A 17,454-nucleotide genomic window follows, 5' to 3' on the forward strand; every position below is an offset into this window, starting at 1 on the left:
GGAAGCGGACGCCACCGTCTGCCCGTCAGGTGAGAAGGCCACAGCGTTGACGCACTCTTTATGGCCCTCAAGGACCTGTATACATGGATCCCAGGACTCCTGCATTATATATGCCTGCTTTATAAGATCAAGCCGCTGATCCCAGTAGAGTCTCTTACTCAAACCTTTTCGTGGACAGAAGACAAGTGCGGCACTATATGCTTGTAGTGGTGCCTCCTGTATTATCACAGCATTAGTACTTGCAAATCTTTCAGCTTCCCTGAAGATAGCCTGATGCTGGCTCTGACAAGACGCAAGCCTCCTAAGGCTTAAGATCCCATGCCGGACCTCACCAATATGGCCAAGACTTTCCAACCAGTGGAGGAGATGTTGCTTGAAGAAATCCGATACTTGGCTATCCCATGCTTCAGGCCTTTCCGGGTGTATTGAATCAAGAAAATGGTCCAACCAATATGTGCAACTGTATCGCAAGTCAAACAGCAGGTCAGGATGTAGTCGAAGAGTCTTGATCTCATGGACTAAGAATCCTGGATCATCAAGACTGTAAATATCGCGTTTGAGTTTGGTTGAGAGAGTTTCTCGGGATCGGCTATATATTTTGTGGTGGATATCTGAGTGTTTTGGTAAGATGCTAGTAGCCACAATGTTGCAATCAAGGAAGTCCTTTGCTGACTGGTGAATGAGATAGACATATTCATCTCGGATCGTAAGGAATGACCCACACAGGTCAACTGCTGTCTCTACTTCCTCCTTCCACTTCTTCTTGATCAAGTGGCATATCTCAGATAAGTGCAGCGGGCGGTAGGCTACAACCGCCATTGACAGTAATGTTATACAGATGTCACGGTAGATATCTTTCTGGTCTATATGCTCTACCATTTGAGTATAGAGCCCAGTAAGACCTGCTGGGATTCCCTTGAGGACACCAAGGATATCATCCCTAAACTTACATTTGCGAAGTTCTTCAATCACGAGCGCCACCCATAGAAAGGTTCCATCAGACTTTTGACTGAGTTGATCTCTGACCTGTTCTTGGAGTCCTTGATCTTGGCTGATAATCCCCAGGCGGGAGACTTTGTAGTTGATATATGTCCCAATTGCCTTGAAAATACAGTCCGAGTGGACCTCAAGGCTAAGCTGCTTGGCTTGACAGTGAAAGTCCGGTATTTGCTCGGCCTGGTCCAAGCTGCGGCTGGAGACAATCCATTTGGCCTTGACAGATGGTATGGATATTGTCTTCGCAATAAGATTCAGCAATTTTTCCAAGTCCACTTTACACTCATCGAGAGCATCAACAAGAAGGTGGACTGTGGATCTCTGTAGGTCTTTAAGCAGATTTTCGAAAACAGCAGACAGGCTATAGAAAGCATTTGGACCTTTGAACAGGTGTTGACCTTCTGTATTATATCTTGAGCGCAAATAGAGAATCAGGTGCGGATGCTGGGTAATCAATATATAGATCAAGCCTCGCAGGATAGCAGTGGCGTTGTTCAGGTTTGGATTGGTTCCTTGGCAGAAGAAGTAGGTAGGCAACTTGGATGATCCAAGCTTTGACAGCTTCTCGACGATGCCAATCATAAGCATGGTTTTACCCTTCCCAGCATCACCCTTGATCCAGAGGAGTGAGCTCCCTGAATTATTTAACCATGCTTGATATTCGGCAGTCTCCAAAATCCATCGAAACGAATCGTTAAGCAATCCACCCTTTGTTTCCTTAATACGTCTTCGGTCACTGTCAGGATGGCTCAGGAGTAGGTTTTGCAGACATTGTTGGTCCTCATTGGTAAACTCTTACAGTGAGTTAGCGCAGTTTCGAGCGTCGTTAGGGTAGTGACTCGGGGAAGTTATCTCACGAACCATAGTTTGACCCTGCTGCAGTCTTCATGTTAATACTATAAGCAAAAGGTGTAAAAGAAAATCAGATTCGGCAGCTGCAATTTGAAGGAACTACATACTCTCGTTGAACTGTTTACTGACTTCCTGTTTCGCTTCGGTGACAAGTATTTTCAATCTCCCCTTTACAATGCTGTACTCCTCCTGGCTCCTGGTTTCGTACTTCACAAGACCTGAATGGTCTGTGTTAAGAGGGATATTATCCTCTTTATGTGTCGCAGTCAGCCCTAAACTTGTCGCCGACTTTTCTGTAACCATAAATGCCTTAGGTCCATTCTTTGCCAGGGTTCCATTGGGTTGGAGCTACATAGCAATCATTAGTATCGTCCAGCTCCATCATACTAAATATCCTACCTGTACAGTCGAGCTATGTTTTCGCTCAAAGAATGATATGACTCGGTACTGATCCATACAACACCGGGCGAAGTGGTCAGAAACCCTCTTCAAAAATGGAGACGGCTCCGAATCATTGTCAACGACCAAGTCTTGTATTAGGCGTTTGTTAGGCCGACCTTGAACAATACTGTTTAGTTGCTCATTTCGTAATCCAAGATTTGGAACCCCAAAGAGCAGCAATCCATAGCACGATTTAGAGACAGCGAGGTTTTCCTGGTCATCAGATTTCTCGCGCGCACGAACTAGTGCCTGCCACGCAAGAGGAGTTAGTTGTCTGCTAAGAGGGCAACTAGAAAGCCGTACCTCTTTGATCAGTAAACCCCCTAAGCTATGGCCAATGAATATTATTGGACGGTGACGTGTCTGGGCCAAGTCAGCCATAGTCTTTTGGCAGCGTCAAGAGTTCATACAGTGTCTGAACGAAAAGCCTTGACTGACTCTAGAAAACGGTTTCCTAGGTCCTCGATCGATTCCTTCGTGTCACTGTCTAGAAGCGAGGTGTCATAGCCGTAAAGTAGTACTCGAATATTGGGCACGTCATCAGGCAGGAAGTCCCGGAGCCAAACGCGATGACTGCTGGGTGACTTCCAGGAACCAATTGCGTGGCTTCCGAGCCCGGGGACAGCAATCACACTGGATGTTGAGAAGCATGCGTAAGCGCGGTGGCATTCTTGTCCTGAGTGGATTTACTTACTCGACCTCTGGCGTCGGGGCTTCATAGAGTGGCGTAATTCCATAGAATTCAAGATCAAACTCATATTGAAGACAGGGATTCGCTTGCCGTAGTTTTCCTAGAAGATCCTTCGGTGGAATCGATGTATTGAAGGTGGCAGTTGCACAAGCCGTCTTCTCGCCCCTCGGTACAATTGAGAGTTGTGTAATGGAGATTGCATAATCTTCATTTGTTAAATTTTCCACAAGTAGGCTTCGAAGCTCGCTTTCCAAATCCTCCTTTGGTTTGTCCACCGGAACCTGCTCGATACGCAAGGTAATGGCTCGCTTCTGTTGCGATGTCCTATTTGGTGGCCGCCGCTGGATAGGTCTCTGCCACCAAAGAGTGAAGATTAAGGCAAGGAAAGCACTTAGAAATAACACACTTCCATCTAGCTCAGCCATGTCTGCGGTCTTACCATTTTATACCGAATCTAGGTAGGTTCGAAGAGGGAGTAACAATTAAAGATCACTGACAGTCCATTTGGAAGCTGCAAGAGGTAACAGTCAGCAGGGAGACCTGATGCTTACTCTGTGCGACCTTTGGAGCGGGGTTGGCTCTTACTAGCAGAGATGTGGCAACAGATGATTTGACGCATTTCTAAGCCTCATAATATGCGTAGCAAACAACCAAGAGCCCACCTTTTATAAAATTCATTCTGAAGAAGGCGCATCTGTTGTGCGGAATTCTGATCATTTTTACATGAAACTATCCAGTCTAAAAGGTACTGTATCACTCTCTATCTTCAACATGAAGGTTCTTACTAAATACAGATGGCCGCTTCCAAGCAAACTCGAGTGGCCGAGCCACTGTTTCCTGTTACAAATCAGCTGAGCGCAGACTTAGACGCCAGTTGCCGTACCAAACAATGCCTGCCGGGCTATCCGTTGATACAACTCCAGGATCAATGTGGGCTGTTGGACTTTCTCGAGAGGGAGTACTGCTCAACAGAATTGGACCAGGTGGCAGATAAACTCTGGTGGATGTCAAAGCAGGACTGCGGGAATATCTCTCCCCTTCATCGGCAATATGTTAAGGGGCGAACTATCACCGTGACTGAGGATCCCAAACTACACCTTGTATGGATACACAATCGAATTTTTGTGAAACCCCTCCCTCGATATATCACATCACACGTTTTCTGGCGAGACTATCTTCGAGATGATGTAAAAGGCCTAGCTCGAGATCGTTATAGACGTGTTCGCCGGGCAGCTCTAGGCTTCCTCAGGACATATCTATACCTTGTGAGATCGGAATTTGACTTCTATATTGCACAAGAACCCAGTTTGCACCTCATTGCAAAAAACGTCACATGGGAACAGTTTTGCAACTTTGCAATGCACCTTACGAAGATATCTAACAAAGATGTCTCCGGCCGCTACGCTTACGGCGAGATCAGACTGACTAGACTGAATTTCTACGCACCGCTGCTTTTAAGGAAGTGGAATTTCCAACGCGTCCAATACCAGTACGGGGAATATTTTGCTCGTTTCTATGGTCCGATATTATTTGTAGCCGGAACTGTCTCGATCTTGCTTAGTGGTCTACAGGTTACCATTGCAATTCAGGGGATGGATCCTGGATTGTACGATCGTGCGTCACTTGCTGTCGCTTTCTGGTTCAGCGCGGTAGTAATGCTCTGTTTCTGCAGTATTCTTGTGGTACTGTTCTTCACCTTGGTCTATAAAGTTGTGAAGGAGTGGAACTATGCTATTCGAGACCGTCTAAGGCTCCTTGAGGAAGGGCAAACCGGATCCTCCAAATGACTGATTCTGGACAGAGAGATTGTTCATTAGCCAATGTGAGAGCATGATTGACTCTATCCAGCCAGTCCTAATCGATTTTGAAATAGCGAAATTAAGGGTTTCCGGACGTGGTACATATGTTGCTGCAGAAGAGAGAACTAGTCGACCCTCTGCGTGGAATTCTATTGACAAGCTTCTGCCAGCCAGACTTATATTTGAGTTTAGGGGAATCAAAGGCAGCAACACTACCAGCTCTAAAAAGCCTTATAGAGCGCTACACATTGATAAGCCGGTTAGTCATCGAAAGTTGGAAAGCTTTTCTCAAAAAGACGGTCAAGAAGCGCCTCGAGCATTAAAGCACTGATGCTTGTTAGGCCAGCATGGACAAGACGTGGTCTACCGAGCAGTGCAATAAGCATACTGGCAACTTTTGCGAAGCACGGTGGCATGCTGTTCATTCTAGATGGCAATCTGGGTAATCCGTGTGTATGTATGTTTGCTACGTATATTATGGTCAACCATCCTACGCGTTGAGGGGCAAGAACCCTAATTCCGGAGCCCTAGTTTTCCTGCAAACAGTTAAGTCTATATTTCCGGCTGGGACCGGTTGTGAATAGTATCGCGTTAGGCAGAAATTTGAAACAATCAAACCATACAGTAACAGCTAAAGATACACCCGGCCCAGCTATTACGGCGCCTCCTCATTCGCAAGGTCATTGTAATTTCATCTTGCAACCAATGTCAAGATGGCACTACAAACCCGTTCGTCTGTTAAAAACATGAAAGGGGCCTTCGAGTCGGACTGTGTGTTTCTTCAAGTTCGTCCTGGGAGCTGCCCAGGATCTGGAACTGTCCTACAGGAAGAGTCGGTTTCAGATCGATGGTGGGAACCGACATTGCCCATCCGATTCAGCCAGAATTAGGTCTCTATCTTTGCGAGGCCAACAAGCAGTAGGTAGACTGCTATTACGAGGGCGAGACGACGGGGTAAAATAGACTCGCTAGATCAGAGGTTCAACTGCTGAGATCCCATGTCAGGTCCAGATCCAAAGGCACGCCTGCCTTGCAAGACCGACATTTCGTGCGTATCTTCTAACGATTCATCATCGTTGTTGACGAACCGCGGGTCACTGTGGAGTGTTGTGGACTGCTGGTCCGAGCATTAGGCTCGAACTCCAGCCTCCAGTCCCAGCCCAGCCCCGTTCAATGGAGCTCCGAGACAGCAGCAGGCTGGGAAGAGGCCGGAATCTTCTACCGTTGACGTCGTTTGAGACGCCATGCATGCAGATTGCTGATACATAGCTAGGACTATAGTACCAGATGACCATTACCGGGATTGAACGGCGATGCTAATTCCGAACGAGCAGGTGCGGACGCAGCAGATGCCGAGCATTTGGAGTCTCGATCAACTTCTAAATGGCGAGGAAAGTCAACTATTAGGTCCTCTTAACCTGTTCGGTGGCTGGTGGTGCTGGCCTAGAGCACGGAGTACGTGTTCCTGAACATCAGGTGCCTTGGCACTTGTTCGTCGCGCGCAGGCAGTCATCATGCCACCGCGTGGATGGTGAGTAATTTATTTGCAGTTATCGACGAGTGAGACTGGCTTCGCTTAAGGCCTTTCCATTGTCTATACAAGTGTGGAACGAACCTCCGAGCCGGATGCGGAAACCCATTGCGGTTGCGCAGACATCGAGTCAGTTACGTAGTCGCCTCGTAGCCTTCCACAGCACATTATTCAAGTCATAAGATAAGTTCGATAAATCCGCACCAGCCACCTGTTGACAGTGTCAGAACCGGCTTCCATGGCCCTGACCAACCATACTGCAGGTCGCGTCTGCCACTGGGGCCCGCCACGCAAGCCGAATCGTCAGCGTCCACAAAAGCTTTTAGGGTGGAGACGGTGATGGATCGATCTCAGTATTCAACTCGGTGCACTTGACAGCCCGGCAAATCGGAGTCGGAGATAACTACTCTACATACAAACATACACTGTAGACTATAGTCAATGGACTGTGAGGTGGATTCCGCAGCCAGATGTGGGAAAGTTTGCCCACCGCTGGGAGATGGCTCCGGTTATATATAAGTGCACCAGAGCCAGGCAGCACTCATAATCAGACAATAGGTTTCATTTTTTTTAAAGGACGATCTTTTTTATTTACGATACTATGAGGTCGAATTTGAGATGGGCCGCCATTGCGGCGATAGCAGCGATTCAGTCGTGCCTTGCGCAGACATATACTGATTGTAACCCTACAGAGGGTATGGGCCCCATCCGACACCAGCACTGGACTGGTACTTACGCATGGATGTCGATGAGCAGAGACCTGCCCCGCAGATACAGGGCTCGCGCAATGGAGCTTCACAACTGACTTCACGTCTGGCGACTCGGCCTTTGACGGCTGGAACGTGACGTCTGGTGCTGTACCGAGCACCTCGCTCGGTGCTGCGTTTACGATAAACGAGCAGGGCGATGCCCCGACCATTGAGACAGAATTTTACATCTTCTTCGGCTATGTCGAGGTCAAGATGCGCGCTGCCAATGGGACGGGGATCATCAGCACTGCGATCTTGGAGAGTGATGATCTGGATGAGATTGACTGGGTATTTCTCCCCTTCCCGAGTTCGAGTACAAGTCACCATAAGGGACATGGATTGGCGATGAGATAATGCTGATTTGATGTGTCTAGGAGCAAATCAGCACCTTTGACAACCAAATCACCACAAATTACTTTGGCAAAGGCAATACGACCTCCTACGACCGTGCCACCACCGTCTCGGTCAGCAATCCGAGCACCGAGTTCCATACCTACGGTCTCTCCTGGACAGCCTCCAAGACAGAATGGTACGTCGACGGTTCTCTTGTCCGCACTCTCAACTACGCAGACGCCGTCGACGGCACCAATTACCCGCAGACGCCTATGCGCGTGCGCATCGGCATCTGGGCCGGCGGGGACCCCAACAACTCAGAGGGCACGATCCAGTGGGCTGGAGGCGAGACTGACTATACGGCTGGGCCGTTCACAATGTACGTCGAGAGTGTCAGTATCATCAACTATAACCCGGCCGAGAGTTATACCTGGACGGATATGACGGGAGCCTATACGAGCATCCAGGCTAGCAATGGCACAGACGGCACGTCTTCAGGTACGGCATCCACTCTCGCTTCCACTCCTACTCCCTCAATGAGTCCGGCGTCGACGTCTCTAGCGCCTTCGACTACAACCGTGTACTCGAGCCAGACGTTCACTCCAACCACAATCCCCTGTCCCACCACTCGTTCTAGTTCCGCGCTCATTCCGATTCCTGAAGGGACAAGCACGATCTCGACATCGACCTCGAGCACATCCTCTCCGGCTTCAGGCGCCAGTGGAAGTGGAACTGCCGCCAGCAGCAGTTTCGCCTCGCTCTTCCCCACCAGCGGCGCGACGTCAACCCTTAGTCCGAGTATCAGTCAGACAACCCCTGCCACCAGCACTCCGACGGCATTCTTTAATACTTCTCCAGGTGTTATGTCCTCATCGTTTGGAGGATTGTGTGTTACGGCACTTGCGATCTTCTTCACTGCAGGCGAGCTTTTGCAGTTTTAGGGTGGTAGAATGCTCGCGAGTTGGGCGGTCTTGCGGGCAAGCTGATGTAGGCTTTGTATGCTGATTCATGATGAACATTTTATGACTATGCGGGTTATTAGAATGTATGACTATACCATCTCCTCGTATTTTCGATGCACGCTTCTTCTGATTTTCTACATTTCCACGCGATGGGATGGTTTGCCTTGGCTAGATTGTCTCTGGTTATTCCCATGTTAATAAAAGTCCTTCGTTCCTCAAACCGCTTCATTTGCGCTTTCTCAGCCCACTACACTCGGCTCATTTAGACCGCCAGCTCGAACAACCTGGATGCTAACCTTTCTTGGGCTTCGCCGAAATGCGGCTGCATCGGTATCAACCTACCGGCCCGGCGAATATTTCTCTGCATATATAAGCAAGTTTTTTACTACAGCCATTATACGCACAGAATATGATAACAAACACTTAGAGCTTGGGCCCAGACAAAGAATGGGCAGAGAAGAAAAATGGGTTTACAGTGAGAGTCTTTACCAGTTGTCACCCCCTAAGTTTTGCCTCGTTTCAGAAACCGTAAGACCAAGACCCGCTAGTACGGATTTAGGAATAATCGGAATAATAATAATCCTTTGGTAATTACGTATCTCTGTTACCGTACCAGAAACTATGTCATGTGATTCCTTGGTAAGCCCAAAACGCTAGTTCTGCCTGAGCTTGGACGCCTGGAAGCTCGATGCAAAGTAGTGCAAACAGGCAGGGTGGCCAGATCCCTTGAAACGGCAAACTGTCAACTTCCCACCTGTTCTATCTTGCCACTGCGTTCAGCAACGCTGAGCAGAAACTGACTAACATAGCTTCAATGACTCTATTTATTATTATATTCTGCTTGCCAGGGACCAGCATTGCTCTGTGTAGCATGATCCTGTTATAAGCTAACACCGTATGTTGCCAACATTTAGGATCCTCGTGGCGTCTCTGTAACGGGCGTAGGTAGTATTGTTTGCATAGCTGTCCTGTATAAACGAGTATCACAAGCTTAGAGAAGGAAACAAAAGATAGAAGCGCAAATATCCCTCCTCCTCCCTTTTATCAACCTTTTCCGGTCGTACGTCAATACTTTTCGGATCTGTATGCCGACAGATCTCTTTACCGAAGCTGCGCGCTGAAATTTCGAGATTGTATACCAATGTTGCTGGAACATTATTTAGGTCTCTGAGATCATTGGTTGAGGTCATGGCCGACAACCAAAATCCAGGCCATAGCCTGTGACATCTTCTGCCTCGAGGAAAGGAGCTTTGTGCCCTCGAATAGCGACTTTGCCACCCACATAAGTGGGTGGGAACGTACCCCCTCGTATTGTCCTATCCCTGGCGACTTCGGCCGCGGAACGAACGTCATCTGTGGCCTGTCCCTCGTCCACCTATACACACGGTGACCGAATCTCCCCCTTACATCGGCCCATATTAGACCGCCTTGGCTTCCTTGATGACACCCGAGCCAACCCGGAAGTATCAGATAATGGGGACACGGTCTATAAGCTATCTCATTGAATGGAAGGTGACCCTTAATAACCGAGTCTTAGCTAGGACACCGAACAAGACCTGGTTTTCAAGCCTAGTTTGTATTGGGAAAAATAAAAAGAAAAGGCTGAACGTATTATACACCAAAAGAAAGCTTGTAACCAACAAGTACACCCAGATGATATTACTGTTGTTGTTGCCATGAACAAACACTCACAGCGTGACCTTACTAAGCAGTTTGAAGGTACAGGCGTTGATTAGATGCCTATTAAGATACAGCCTCTGCGGTGGGAGAATCTATTTTGCCAGGGCAAGAAGCTCAGACTTAGGTTTCTATCCACTATATAGAGGACAATACCTCAACTTCATCAAGGACTGACAAAAGAGGGAATACCTCAACAACTAACAGGATGCTGCGCGAACTTCACAAGCAGAGGTAAGTGCCAAGGAGTCGTCGGAACAACCCTCGATCTGGCACGACGTATATAAAAAGATGCGCTGCCCTGGACCACCTTGCCACCGTGAAGGGCAGACTGCTGGCTAGGTCCGGTGGGAAAGAAGCAATAAAAAATAAGAACACATAATATGAAGGCCTTGGTCAAGTATGTGGAGCAAGGGGGTACCTGGAAACTCATGACAATGTTTCTGATATGATCCGAGACCAACTGTACGCGGAAGAGTGGTATCAAATTAAAAAACAACAGAAGGCTCCCAATCCTCTCCAAGTGCATTGATACTGCCCTCAATCAGCATAAATGTCAGTCCAAACCAGCGATGTGAGTGTCAAACAGTTCCTATGATGAGGTGGATAGTACGACCCCTATTTCGCCTATTAATCTAGACACCCTCAATTAAAGAGGCAGTGGAAGAATATACCAATTCACCTGGCGAAAGTGAGCACTGAGAACTTCAAGGACAATATTAGAAGGGCACGTGATGTCATGGCAGAGAATTGTCTTGACCTTGCTCAGCTCCATAATCCTAAATTTGGCCAGATTTCCTTGTTCAGGAGGACGTGAGATTTGGGGTCGCTGACAGATCTGTTAAGGATACCAAGAAATAGCTCAAGCAGCGCAAGCGGAAGAGGCCAATTGAGGAGGATGGTGCATATGAAGTCCTCTCTAATTAACTGGCGGGGCCGGACTTTCTTATCTTTTACTTATGCAAACTCTTGTGAAGGTTTAGCTTAGGTCAGCATTCGTAATTCATTAACTTATCTCTCGTCATTTGCTTGCTTTTCTGCTAATTGACTGCCCGGAACGGCAGAACAAATATCAGCCAGGAAAGTCATATGGCTGTAAACTCTGTCGGGGATATCATAGCCGTGAGCTGATAGCTAGCTGGTCACGTGAACCACAATATGCCTTTTGTAGCTAACCGCCAAGATAGATCAATGGATCAGAGGTTTCGAACCCTTCAACAAACTCTTCTCAACCCATGAGCCTCCAATCATCTCCATTCTACGATCCAGGTTTATCCGGTCGAATAATTAGCCGCCATGGCTGAAAAACAGAAAGCTCGCACTAGGTCACCACTGAATGCTGGCGTGGGCGTAGACGCGTCGAGGCTTCGCCGCCACGCGTTCGTGGGACGGCACCGTCGAAAGCTAGAAGCATCCGAGGCTAAAAGTTTTGAAGTGAGTGTCCATAGCGACCGAGCAGCTTTCTAGTTGCCTGATTTGATTACTCTACCACCTCGACAGTTCGTTTAGGTGATGGACCAAAGACATGCGCAGCACTTCATCTGGGAGGCAAAGTATACTTGGACGGATGATCTCACCATTAATCTAGTCAAACGAGGTCTCCCCGCTTAGTGTGCGGCTTACTGGTATGGCGTAATAACAAGCTTGAATAAGCACCTTGGTACGTGTTTAGAAAGATAAACAGAGCTCTATACAGTAATAAGGTCGCACTAATGCTATCAAGTGCATGCTCAGAGAATAGTACAGCATAACTCGATGCATAAAATGCATGTTCCACATGATAGAAGGCTTAGGGTCTAGGGCGGGGGTTACCTTATTTTGACGACATTTGCGGCCCCTCCATCCGCCCTTTGTCAACATCCCTCATCTACAGATTGGCAGAGATTACAACATTCTCAAAACTTCTCATATATCCACCCCATACTGATCCTCGCCGGCCGCCTGATGCACAATGTCTACTTCCACTCCCACACTGACCGTCTACGACATCCTGATGCGCGAGCCCGTACAGGAGTACGCCTGCTCCCCCAACCCAACAAAAACCCGCCAAACCCTAAACTTTAAGTCCATCCCCTACAAAACAACGTGGGTCGACCTGCCAGACATTGCCAAAACCCGCAAATCGCTGGGCATTCCCGCAGGCCGCAAATTCGCCGATGGGAGCGAATTCTACACCCTCCCTATACTTGTTGACAGCGCCACAAACTCCAAAATCGGCGATTCTTTCGATATCGCGGTGTACATGCACGAGACATATCCCAGTGCTGGCGGGGACTTGTTTCCTCAGGGTGTAGAGCTGGATTTCCGGACTAGCAATACGGCCATGCTCGTTCCGCTTTCTGAGCTTAGTGAGGTTGCGAGACTGGAGAAGTACATCCGCTACGCTGAATTCAACACGCATGTTGACGCCGCGTTTACTGCGCACACGATCCTCAACGTCATGGGGTTACCGTTCAACCCGGAGACTGCGGAGGCGTCGAAGGCGGAGTTCTGTCGGCGGGCGGGGATGCCCTCGTTTGAGGCGTTCAATGTCACTGGTGAGGCGAGACGGGGGATCATGGCCTCTTTTGAGGGGACTCTGGGGGATCTGGCAAGGCTGTTTGTTCGTGATCAGACGGGGCCGTTTATCTTGGGGGACAAACCCTGCTATGCGGATTTCATTGTAGGGGGTTGGTTGAGGATGTTTAGTGTTTGTTTGCCGCGGGAGGAGTGGGAGGAGGTGAGGGGGTGGCACGGGGGTGTTTTTGGGAAGTTGTTTGATGGGTTGAGGGGGTTTTATAAGATCAATTAGAGAGTCTTCTTCTCGGATTAGGGGTATCAAAGTGTTCGTGTGCGGATGTGAATCCTGCTTTTGTCTATCTGTAAATAAAACAGTCTCTCTTTACCCTCTAGGTCACTGCTGTTGTCTCCCTAGAGATTAATTGAGAACTCGTCATGCATACCGGTATCCGATCTTTGACTATCCCTGCTTAACAGGGTCGGGTACATTTCCCCCGAACCGAGTCCAAGGTGTAACGGGCGTAGGTAGTATTGTTTTCAACTAGCTGTCCTGTATTCACGCATATCACAAGCTTAGAGAAAGAAACAAGAGATAGAAGCGCAGATAACTTCCTCCTCCCTTTTATCAACCTCTCCCAATCATACGTCAAGACTTCCGACTTCCCGGACTTGCATGCCGACGGATCTCTTTTCCTACGATGCCGCAATTCCGAGGAGGCTGCAATTCTGAGGCTGTACACTGGTGTTGCAGAAACCTTATTTAGCACCAGGTTGAGGGCATGGCCGACAACCAAGATCCAGACCATAGCCTGTGACACAAGGCCGTAACTCTAGGTACCATAGGTATAGGTATTATCCCAGTAACCTAAGTGCTGCTAAATCTGAACTGGGCTAAAATGATTCCTTCCCTCCCCTTCGCCCTATCCAAACCATCAACCATCAAGTCCTGTTATCCCCTAAAAACCCCAGTAGGGTTAATCTACCAACCATATCAATACACCACTCAAGAAACGTGCTGAAGCCTTGGTCAGGATTTTCTTCAATGGATTGCCAATGTTGCTGGATAAAGGCCTTCAGCTCAGCAAAGAGTTCCTCAATCGGATTTAAATCCGGCGAATATGGGGGCAGGTACACGAGCTTGACGCCTGCTTCTAAACATATTTGTTCAATCTCATTTGAACGGTTAAAGGAAGCATTGTCCATGGCAATAGCAGATTTCTCGCCTGGAAATGGTTTGGTATACTGGAGTAGCTTGTGAATAAAGTCATTAGAGAAAGAGGCGTCCGTTGAGCCCTGAAGACACAGGATAAGACAATTCCATTCTGTGCATATTCTGGGGGAATCTGGTACTGTTGGTCCGGGTAGAATTTGGTAATTTGAGACGGCGTTGTGCCACGAGGAGACCAACCAGTCTTTTGAAAGCCTATCTGTTTATTTCACCCAGATTCATCCACATAAACAAGCTGATAAGAGGAGAAGTCGGATATATAATGAAAGTAGGCGTCACGTAGGTCTGCGTTGTGCTCTTTGGCTTTTTGCCTAGCAGCCTTCATTGACCAACCTGCAGTTTTTAGTACACGACGAATACTGGATTGCGAGACCAGAACGTCAAATTCATCCCATAGAAAGACTATAATCTTATCCAGATACAGCTGAGACTTCTCAAGTAAGTGATTGCAGAGGACTTGAATCACGAGCGGTGTAATACTTCGTGGTCATCCCCCTTTATTAGGAGGTGCTGTTAAGCTACTAAACAGTCACACATGCGAGCAATGTCTTTTGATGGTCTATTTATGGCAACCGGCTGCTTTTGCTATCCGCGGAGCATTATGGTCGCTGCTCACTATCATAATGTAAGTCATTTGCCTATGGACGCAGCGGGTGGGGGCGCCATGCTGATAATCGACATGATCTTCCGGGAGGATTGATCGCTGAGATCGCGTGCAACGTGGCGCCAGGAAACCAAAATCGTCCTGGTCTCACTCATATCTCCAAAACCAGGATTATACTGCCTTGGGAAATCATGCGACATAGTTTACCATACCATACACTGTGCTAAATAGAGTTTCTCGGAATATTATTAGATAGACTAAGCGCGTTCTTGGCATAGGGTTTGGAATAGAAAACGACCGCTCCAAGGGGTGATACTGGTTTCGACCTCCCCTGTATCCTGCGCTTGCCACCCCTTAAGTTGCATGCTACCACCAGGCATGTCTCGCGTCTCTGCTTCGACTTCGTGGGCTGTCACTGTTTCTCGAGGGCTTGGCACCTGGGGCATAGGCCGGATAGCCCCAGATTTCGATCTTCTTATTACCGTTGTCTAGGAGCATGCAATCACAGGTGTCGAGGAAAGGGTTTCTGCCAACTACGTCATATCAAAACAACTTCATAGACCAGTTAGGTAGTGTTGTAAGTATCTAGATTACTACAAGAGATCCAGATAGAGAGTTCTCGACTCTTATCCAGCGACTTGGATAATCTTTCGAGCAGGTTGCTTTTGGCTTACGAGCTCGAACATTTGAGGGATCATGGCGCGGCTGCGCAGTTCAGTCTCGAAATTATTGGATTTAGAGGAATTGGAAAGTCTATGATTTGTATGTTGATTCCCTAGATCATTGGGCTTTCTTGAGCCCTCATGACACTGATAAGATAAACTAATATACAAGTCTATATATATTACAGACTGAGAAAACGCGGATATCAAGTAGCCAAACTCCAACACCCAAGAAGAAAGAGCGGCCAGGCGCAAGCAAGAACAAACAAAAATAAACAAAGAAAAGAAAAGTAGAGAGAAATAAAGGGAAATAAGTGAGCATAGCAGAGAAAGAAAAGAAAAGAAGAAGGAAACAGAAACACATCAAGCGGAAACCGCACCAGCACTGCCAGCAGCTGCGTTTGCACTATTCGTCTGTATCTGCAGCAGATAGACATTGGCCAGCCCCGTTACAACCAACTCATCGGCGACTTCCTTCCCAGCGACCGCGGCAGGCTCGTAGATCTCGAGCCGGCCCGACTTCTTCACGCTCCAGCCAGTGTGCGCCATCCACTTAGCAAAGACGACGCCATTCTCATCCACACACTCCAGATTCATCCCTGTCCAACCCTTGCTCCGTTTCCAAATAAGGTGCTTTCCCTGGAGAGCACGCGAATTGAAGCCGTACTTGTGCTTCCAATGGCTTGTTGGGCGCATCGGCAATTCCTCGCCGTTGATGGTGATATCGATGGTGCGGCTGAAGTTGTGGAAGACTACCGTTGCGGGGAGACGAGCGGTCCCGGCCGCTTGAAAGAGCATGTGTGGCCGGCGGGTCTTGAGATCGGCTGTGTAGACGAGGGGCCCTTCGTGGGTGCCCTCTGTGACACGCATGTGCCGGCCGGACCAGCTGGTGAAAGAGACCTCGAGGCCACGGGGGTACGATTGCGGAGTCAAGTCCCAGGCTGGCATCGAGGACTGAGAGTAGCCATGCTGGGGTGGTGGATACTGGGCTGGAGGCTGCGCAGGGTACTCTTGTTGGTAGGGTTGGTAGGGCTGTTGGTAGGGCTGATGAGGGTGCCCGTATTGAGGTTCCTGGCCCCAGGTCGGGTGAGTATTGGCAGAATATCCATTGTGGCCCATTTTTGTGTCCATATTGATTGATTTTGATTCAGTATTCTATTGAAAGCAGTTCTGTCGCTTAGTTGCTTGGATCTGTCATGGCTCGAGTTTCTTATATGACGCAGAGGGAATCATACTAACCCCTTTTCGGTGCGATGCAGCGCCTGCTGAGCCTTTGGATCTGGTGGAGCTGAGGTTGGGCTGAGCTGCCAAGCAGGACTCTCAGTGGCCAGATGGAGCCCTAGAGGCCCAGCTCCCAGGCACTCGGTCCTGCTTCAGGGCTATGTCGATGGTACAGCCACAGCTCCCGTTTTGGAACGGTCGCGGGACATCTTTTACTGGTGGTTTGTCGTGGTGTAGGGCTGGTATAAATCGTTATCGTTAATGTATCAGATGGATTTGGCAGGAAAAGTATAATGCTGGACGATCCCTAATGTGCACTAACGGTAATATAAAATGTGATGAATAGATCCTCGAGCTAAAGATCAGCATTTTAGTCCTGTCTCTCATTATCCCATCGCGTCCAGGCACCGCCTTCAATATAGACCCCTTTTAGAGCACCGTAGACATTAAGGCTCGAACTCAATTCCAAGATCGAAAGTCGAGCTTGGGAATTCCATCTGGAGTGGGTTTATCAAGCGGAAGCTGGCGGTATCAGAGAACATTTATTATTCAGTTAGAAATATATAGAAATACATAATTTGTACGTGCATATGAATATTTGAATTTAAATTAACATTACTATACGAACTTTACCCTCTGACTCCACCGCAGTCACGTGTTATCCACTTAATTCGCAGAATGCAATATACGCCCATGATGTATTCTACACCCACCCGTCACTTATTCTTCTTCGCGTCCGTTACGGACCGCTACGGGCCGCCTTCTGTCAATAAACACCTCGCTGCCGTGTTCTTCCCAGTTCCACATATCTGTATAGTTCATATTGCACTCTCCTACTATTGCATATGCCTAGAAAACGTTCGGCGCCTGTTTCCGGTCACCACCGATGTAATATCTGTCGGCGTGACTGGCCGGATTTCGAATTTTTCAGGCCGCTTGATCCTCCCGGACGTGGCTCTCCTCCATGGAAGTCTTGCTTCACCTGTTGACGCCAGAGCCAGCTTCGGCGTGGTCCGCGTGTTAGTGTTCCTTTACAGCCGTTGAGCGCGACCAATCTCAATATACGGGCCAATGAGACTCCTGCCAGCCCGGTGGTTACTGTGTTTGAGGACAATTTCTTGGATCCGCCTCCCTCAGTTCTCCATTCATGTCCTCCGCCTCCGCCGCCGCCATCTAGCCCCTCGCCCGGATTGGTTGCAGTCCGTTCCA

General features: G+C 48.4%; 6 protein-coding genes across 6 annotated transcripts; 3 read left to right on the forward strand and 3 right to left on the reverse strand.

The window, feature by feature from the left end:
• Positions 1-419: 419 nt before the first annotated feature.
• BDW70DRAFT_142339 (NACHT domain-containing protein) lies at positions 420-2,270 on the reverse strand. Its single transcript, XM_073737915.1, has 5 exons — positions 1,964-2,270; positions 1,919-1,921; positions 1,859-1,883; positions 689-1,791; positions 420-623 (listed from the first exon to the last, which is right to left on the reverse strand). Exons 1-5 carry the CDS (start codon positions 2,149-2,151, stop codon positions 590-592), a joined length of 1,353 nt encoding a protein of 450 aa, XP_073592946.1. The 5' UTR covers positions 2,152-2,270; the 3' UTR covers positions 420-589.
• On the reverse strand, positions 2,239-3,618 carry BDW70DRAFT_100373 (esterase/lipase family protein). The gene is made up of 4 exons (XM_073734272.1): positions 2,984-3,618; positions 2,700-2,922; positions 2,593-2,652; positions 2,239-2,531 (listed from the first exon to the last, which is right to left on the reverse strand). The coding sequence occupies exons 1-4, from the start codon at positions 3,403-3,405 to the stop codon at positions 2,421-2,423; spliced, it is 816 nt and encodes a 271-aa protein (XP_073592947.1). The 5' UTR covers positions 3,406-3,618; the 3' UTR covers positions 2,239-2,420.
• BDW70DRAFT_142347 (uncharacterized protein) lies at positions 3,586-4,376 on the forward strand (the record flags this gene model as incomplete). The annotated part of the gene is made up of 2 exons (XM_073737916.1): positions 3,586-3,722; positions 3,773-4,376. Coding segments are annotated over exons 1-2 (623 nt in total), but the record flags the coding sequence as incomplete, so codon positions are not given.
• A 2,188-nt stretch (positions 4,377-6,564) lies between these two features.
• Positions 6,565-8,488, forward strand: BDW70DRAFT_100448 (glycoside hydrolase family 16 protein). Its single transcript, XM_073734274.1, has 3 exons — positions 6,565-7,005; positions 7,067-7,347; positions 7,434-8,488. Exons 1-3 carry the CDS (start codon positions 6,912-6,914, stop codon positions 8,331-8,333), a joined length of 1,275 nt encoding a protein of 424 aa, XP_073592949.1. The 5' UTR covers positions 6,565-6,911; the 3' UTR covers positions 8,334-8,488.
• Positions 8,489-11,750: 3,262 nt separating this feature from the next.
• On the forward strand, positions 11,751-12,822 carry BDW70DRAFT_170606 (uncharacterized protein; the record flags this gene model as incomplete). The annotated part of the gene is made up of 1 exon (XM_073742973.1): positions 11,751-12,822. Exon 1 carries the CDS (start codon positions 11,983-11,985, stop codon positions 12,820-12,822), a length of 840 nt encoding a protein of 279 aa, XP_073592950.1. The 5' UTR covers positions 11,751-11,982.
• A 2,284-nt stretch (positions 12,823-15,106) lies between these two features.
• Positions 15,107-16,188, reverse strand: BDW70DRAFT_142363 (uncharacterized protein). The gene has a single exon (XM_073737917.1). It carries the CDS (start codon positions 16,153-16,155, stop codon positions 15,388-15,390), a length of 768 nt encoding a protein of 255 aa, XP_073592951.1. The 5' UTR covers positions 16,156-16,188; the 3' UTR covers positions 15,107-15,387.
• Positions 16,189-17,454: the final 1,266 nt, after the last annotated feature.

Source organism: Aspergillus foveolatus (assembly GCF_047715535.1).
Source record: "Aspergillus foveolatus strain CBS 279.81 unplaced genomic scaffold BDW70scaffold_58, whole genome shotgun sequence".
NCBI lineage: Eukaryota > Fungi > Ascomycota > Eurotiomycetes > Eurotiales > Aspergillaceae > Aspergillus > Aspergillus foveolatus.

Bases quoted from the DNA above. Each gene is read 5' to 3' on its own strand.
- BDW70DRAFT_100448 (XM_073734274.1), top strand. From the start codon at position 6,912: ATGAGGTCGAATTTGAGATGGGCCGCCATTGCGGCGATAGCAGCGATT. The intron at 7,006-7,066 runs GTATGGGCCCCA...GTCGATGAGCAG, and splicing joins TGATTGTAACCCTACAGAGG to AGACCTGCCCCGCAGATACA. The intron at 7,348-7,433 runs GTATTTCTCCCC...TGATGTGTCTAG, and splicing joins ATCTGGATGAGATTGACTGG to GAGCAAATCAGCACCTTTGA.
- BDW70DRAFT_100373 (XM_073734272.1), bottom strand. From the start codon at position 3,405: ATGGCTGAGCTAGATGGAAGTGTGTTATTTCTAAGTGCTTTCCTTGCC. The intron at 2,653-2,699 runs GTATGAACTCTT...GACTTGGCCCAG, and splicing joins AGGCTTTTCGTTCAGACACT to ACACGTCACCGTCCAATAAT. The intron at 2,532-2,592 runs GTACGGCTTTCT...GGCAGGCACTAG, and splicing joins GGGGTTTACTGATCAAAGAG to TTCGTGCGCGCGAGAAATCT.
- BDW70DRAFT_142339 (XM_073737915.1), bottom strand. From the start codon at position 2,151: ATGGTTACAGAAAAGTCGGCGACAAGTTTAGGGCTGACTGCGACACAT. The intron at 1,792-1,858 runs GGTTCGTGAGAT...AACTCACTGTAA, and splicing joins CTGCAGCAGGGTCAAACTAT to GAGTTTACCAATGAGGACCA. The intron at 624-688 runs CTATCTCATTCA...CTAGCATCTTAC, and splicing joins ACGATCCGAGATGAATATGT to CAAAACACTCAGATATCCAC.
- BDW70DRAFT_142363 (XM_073737917.1), bottom strand. From the start codon at position 16,155: ATGGACACAAAAATGGGCCACAATGGATATTCTGCCAATACTCACCCG.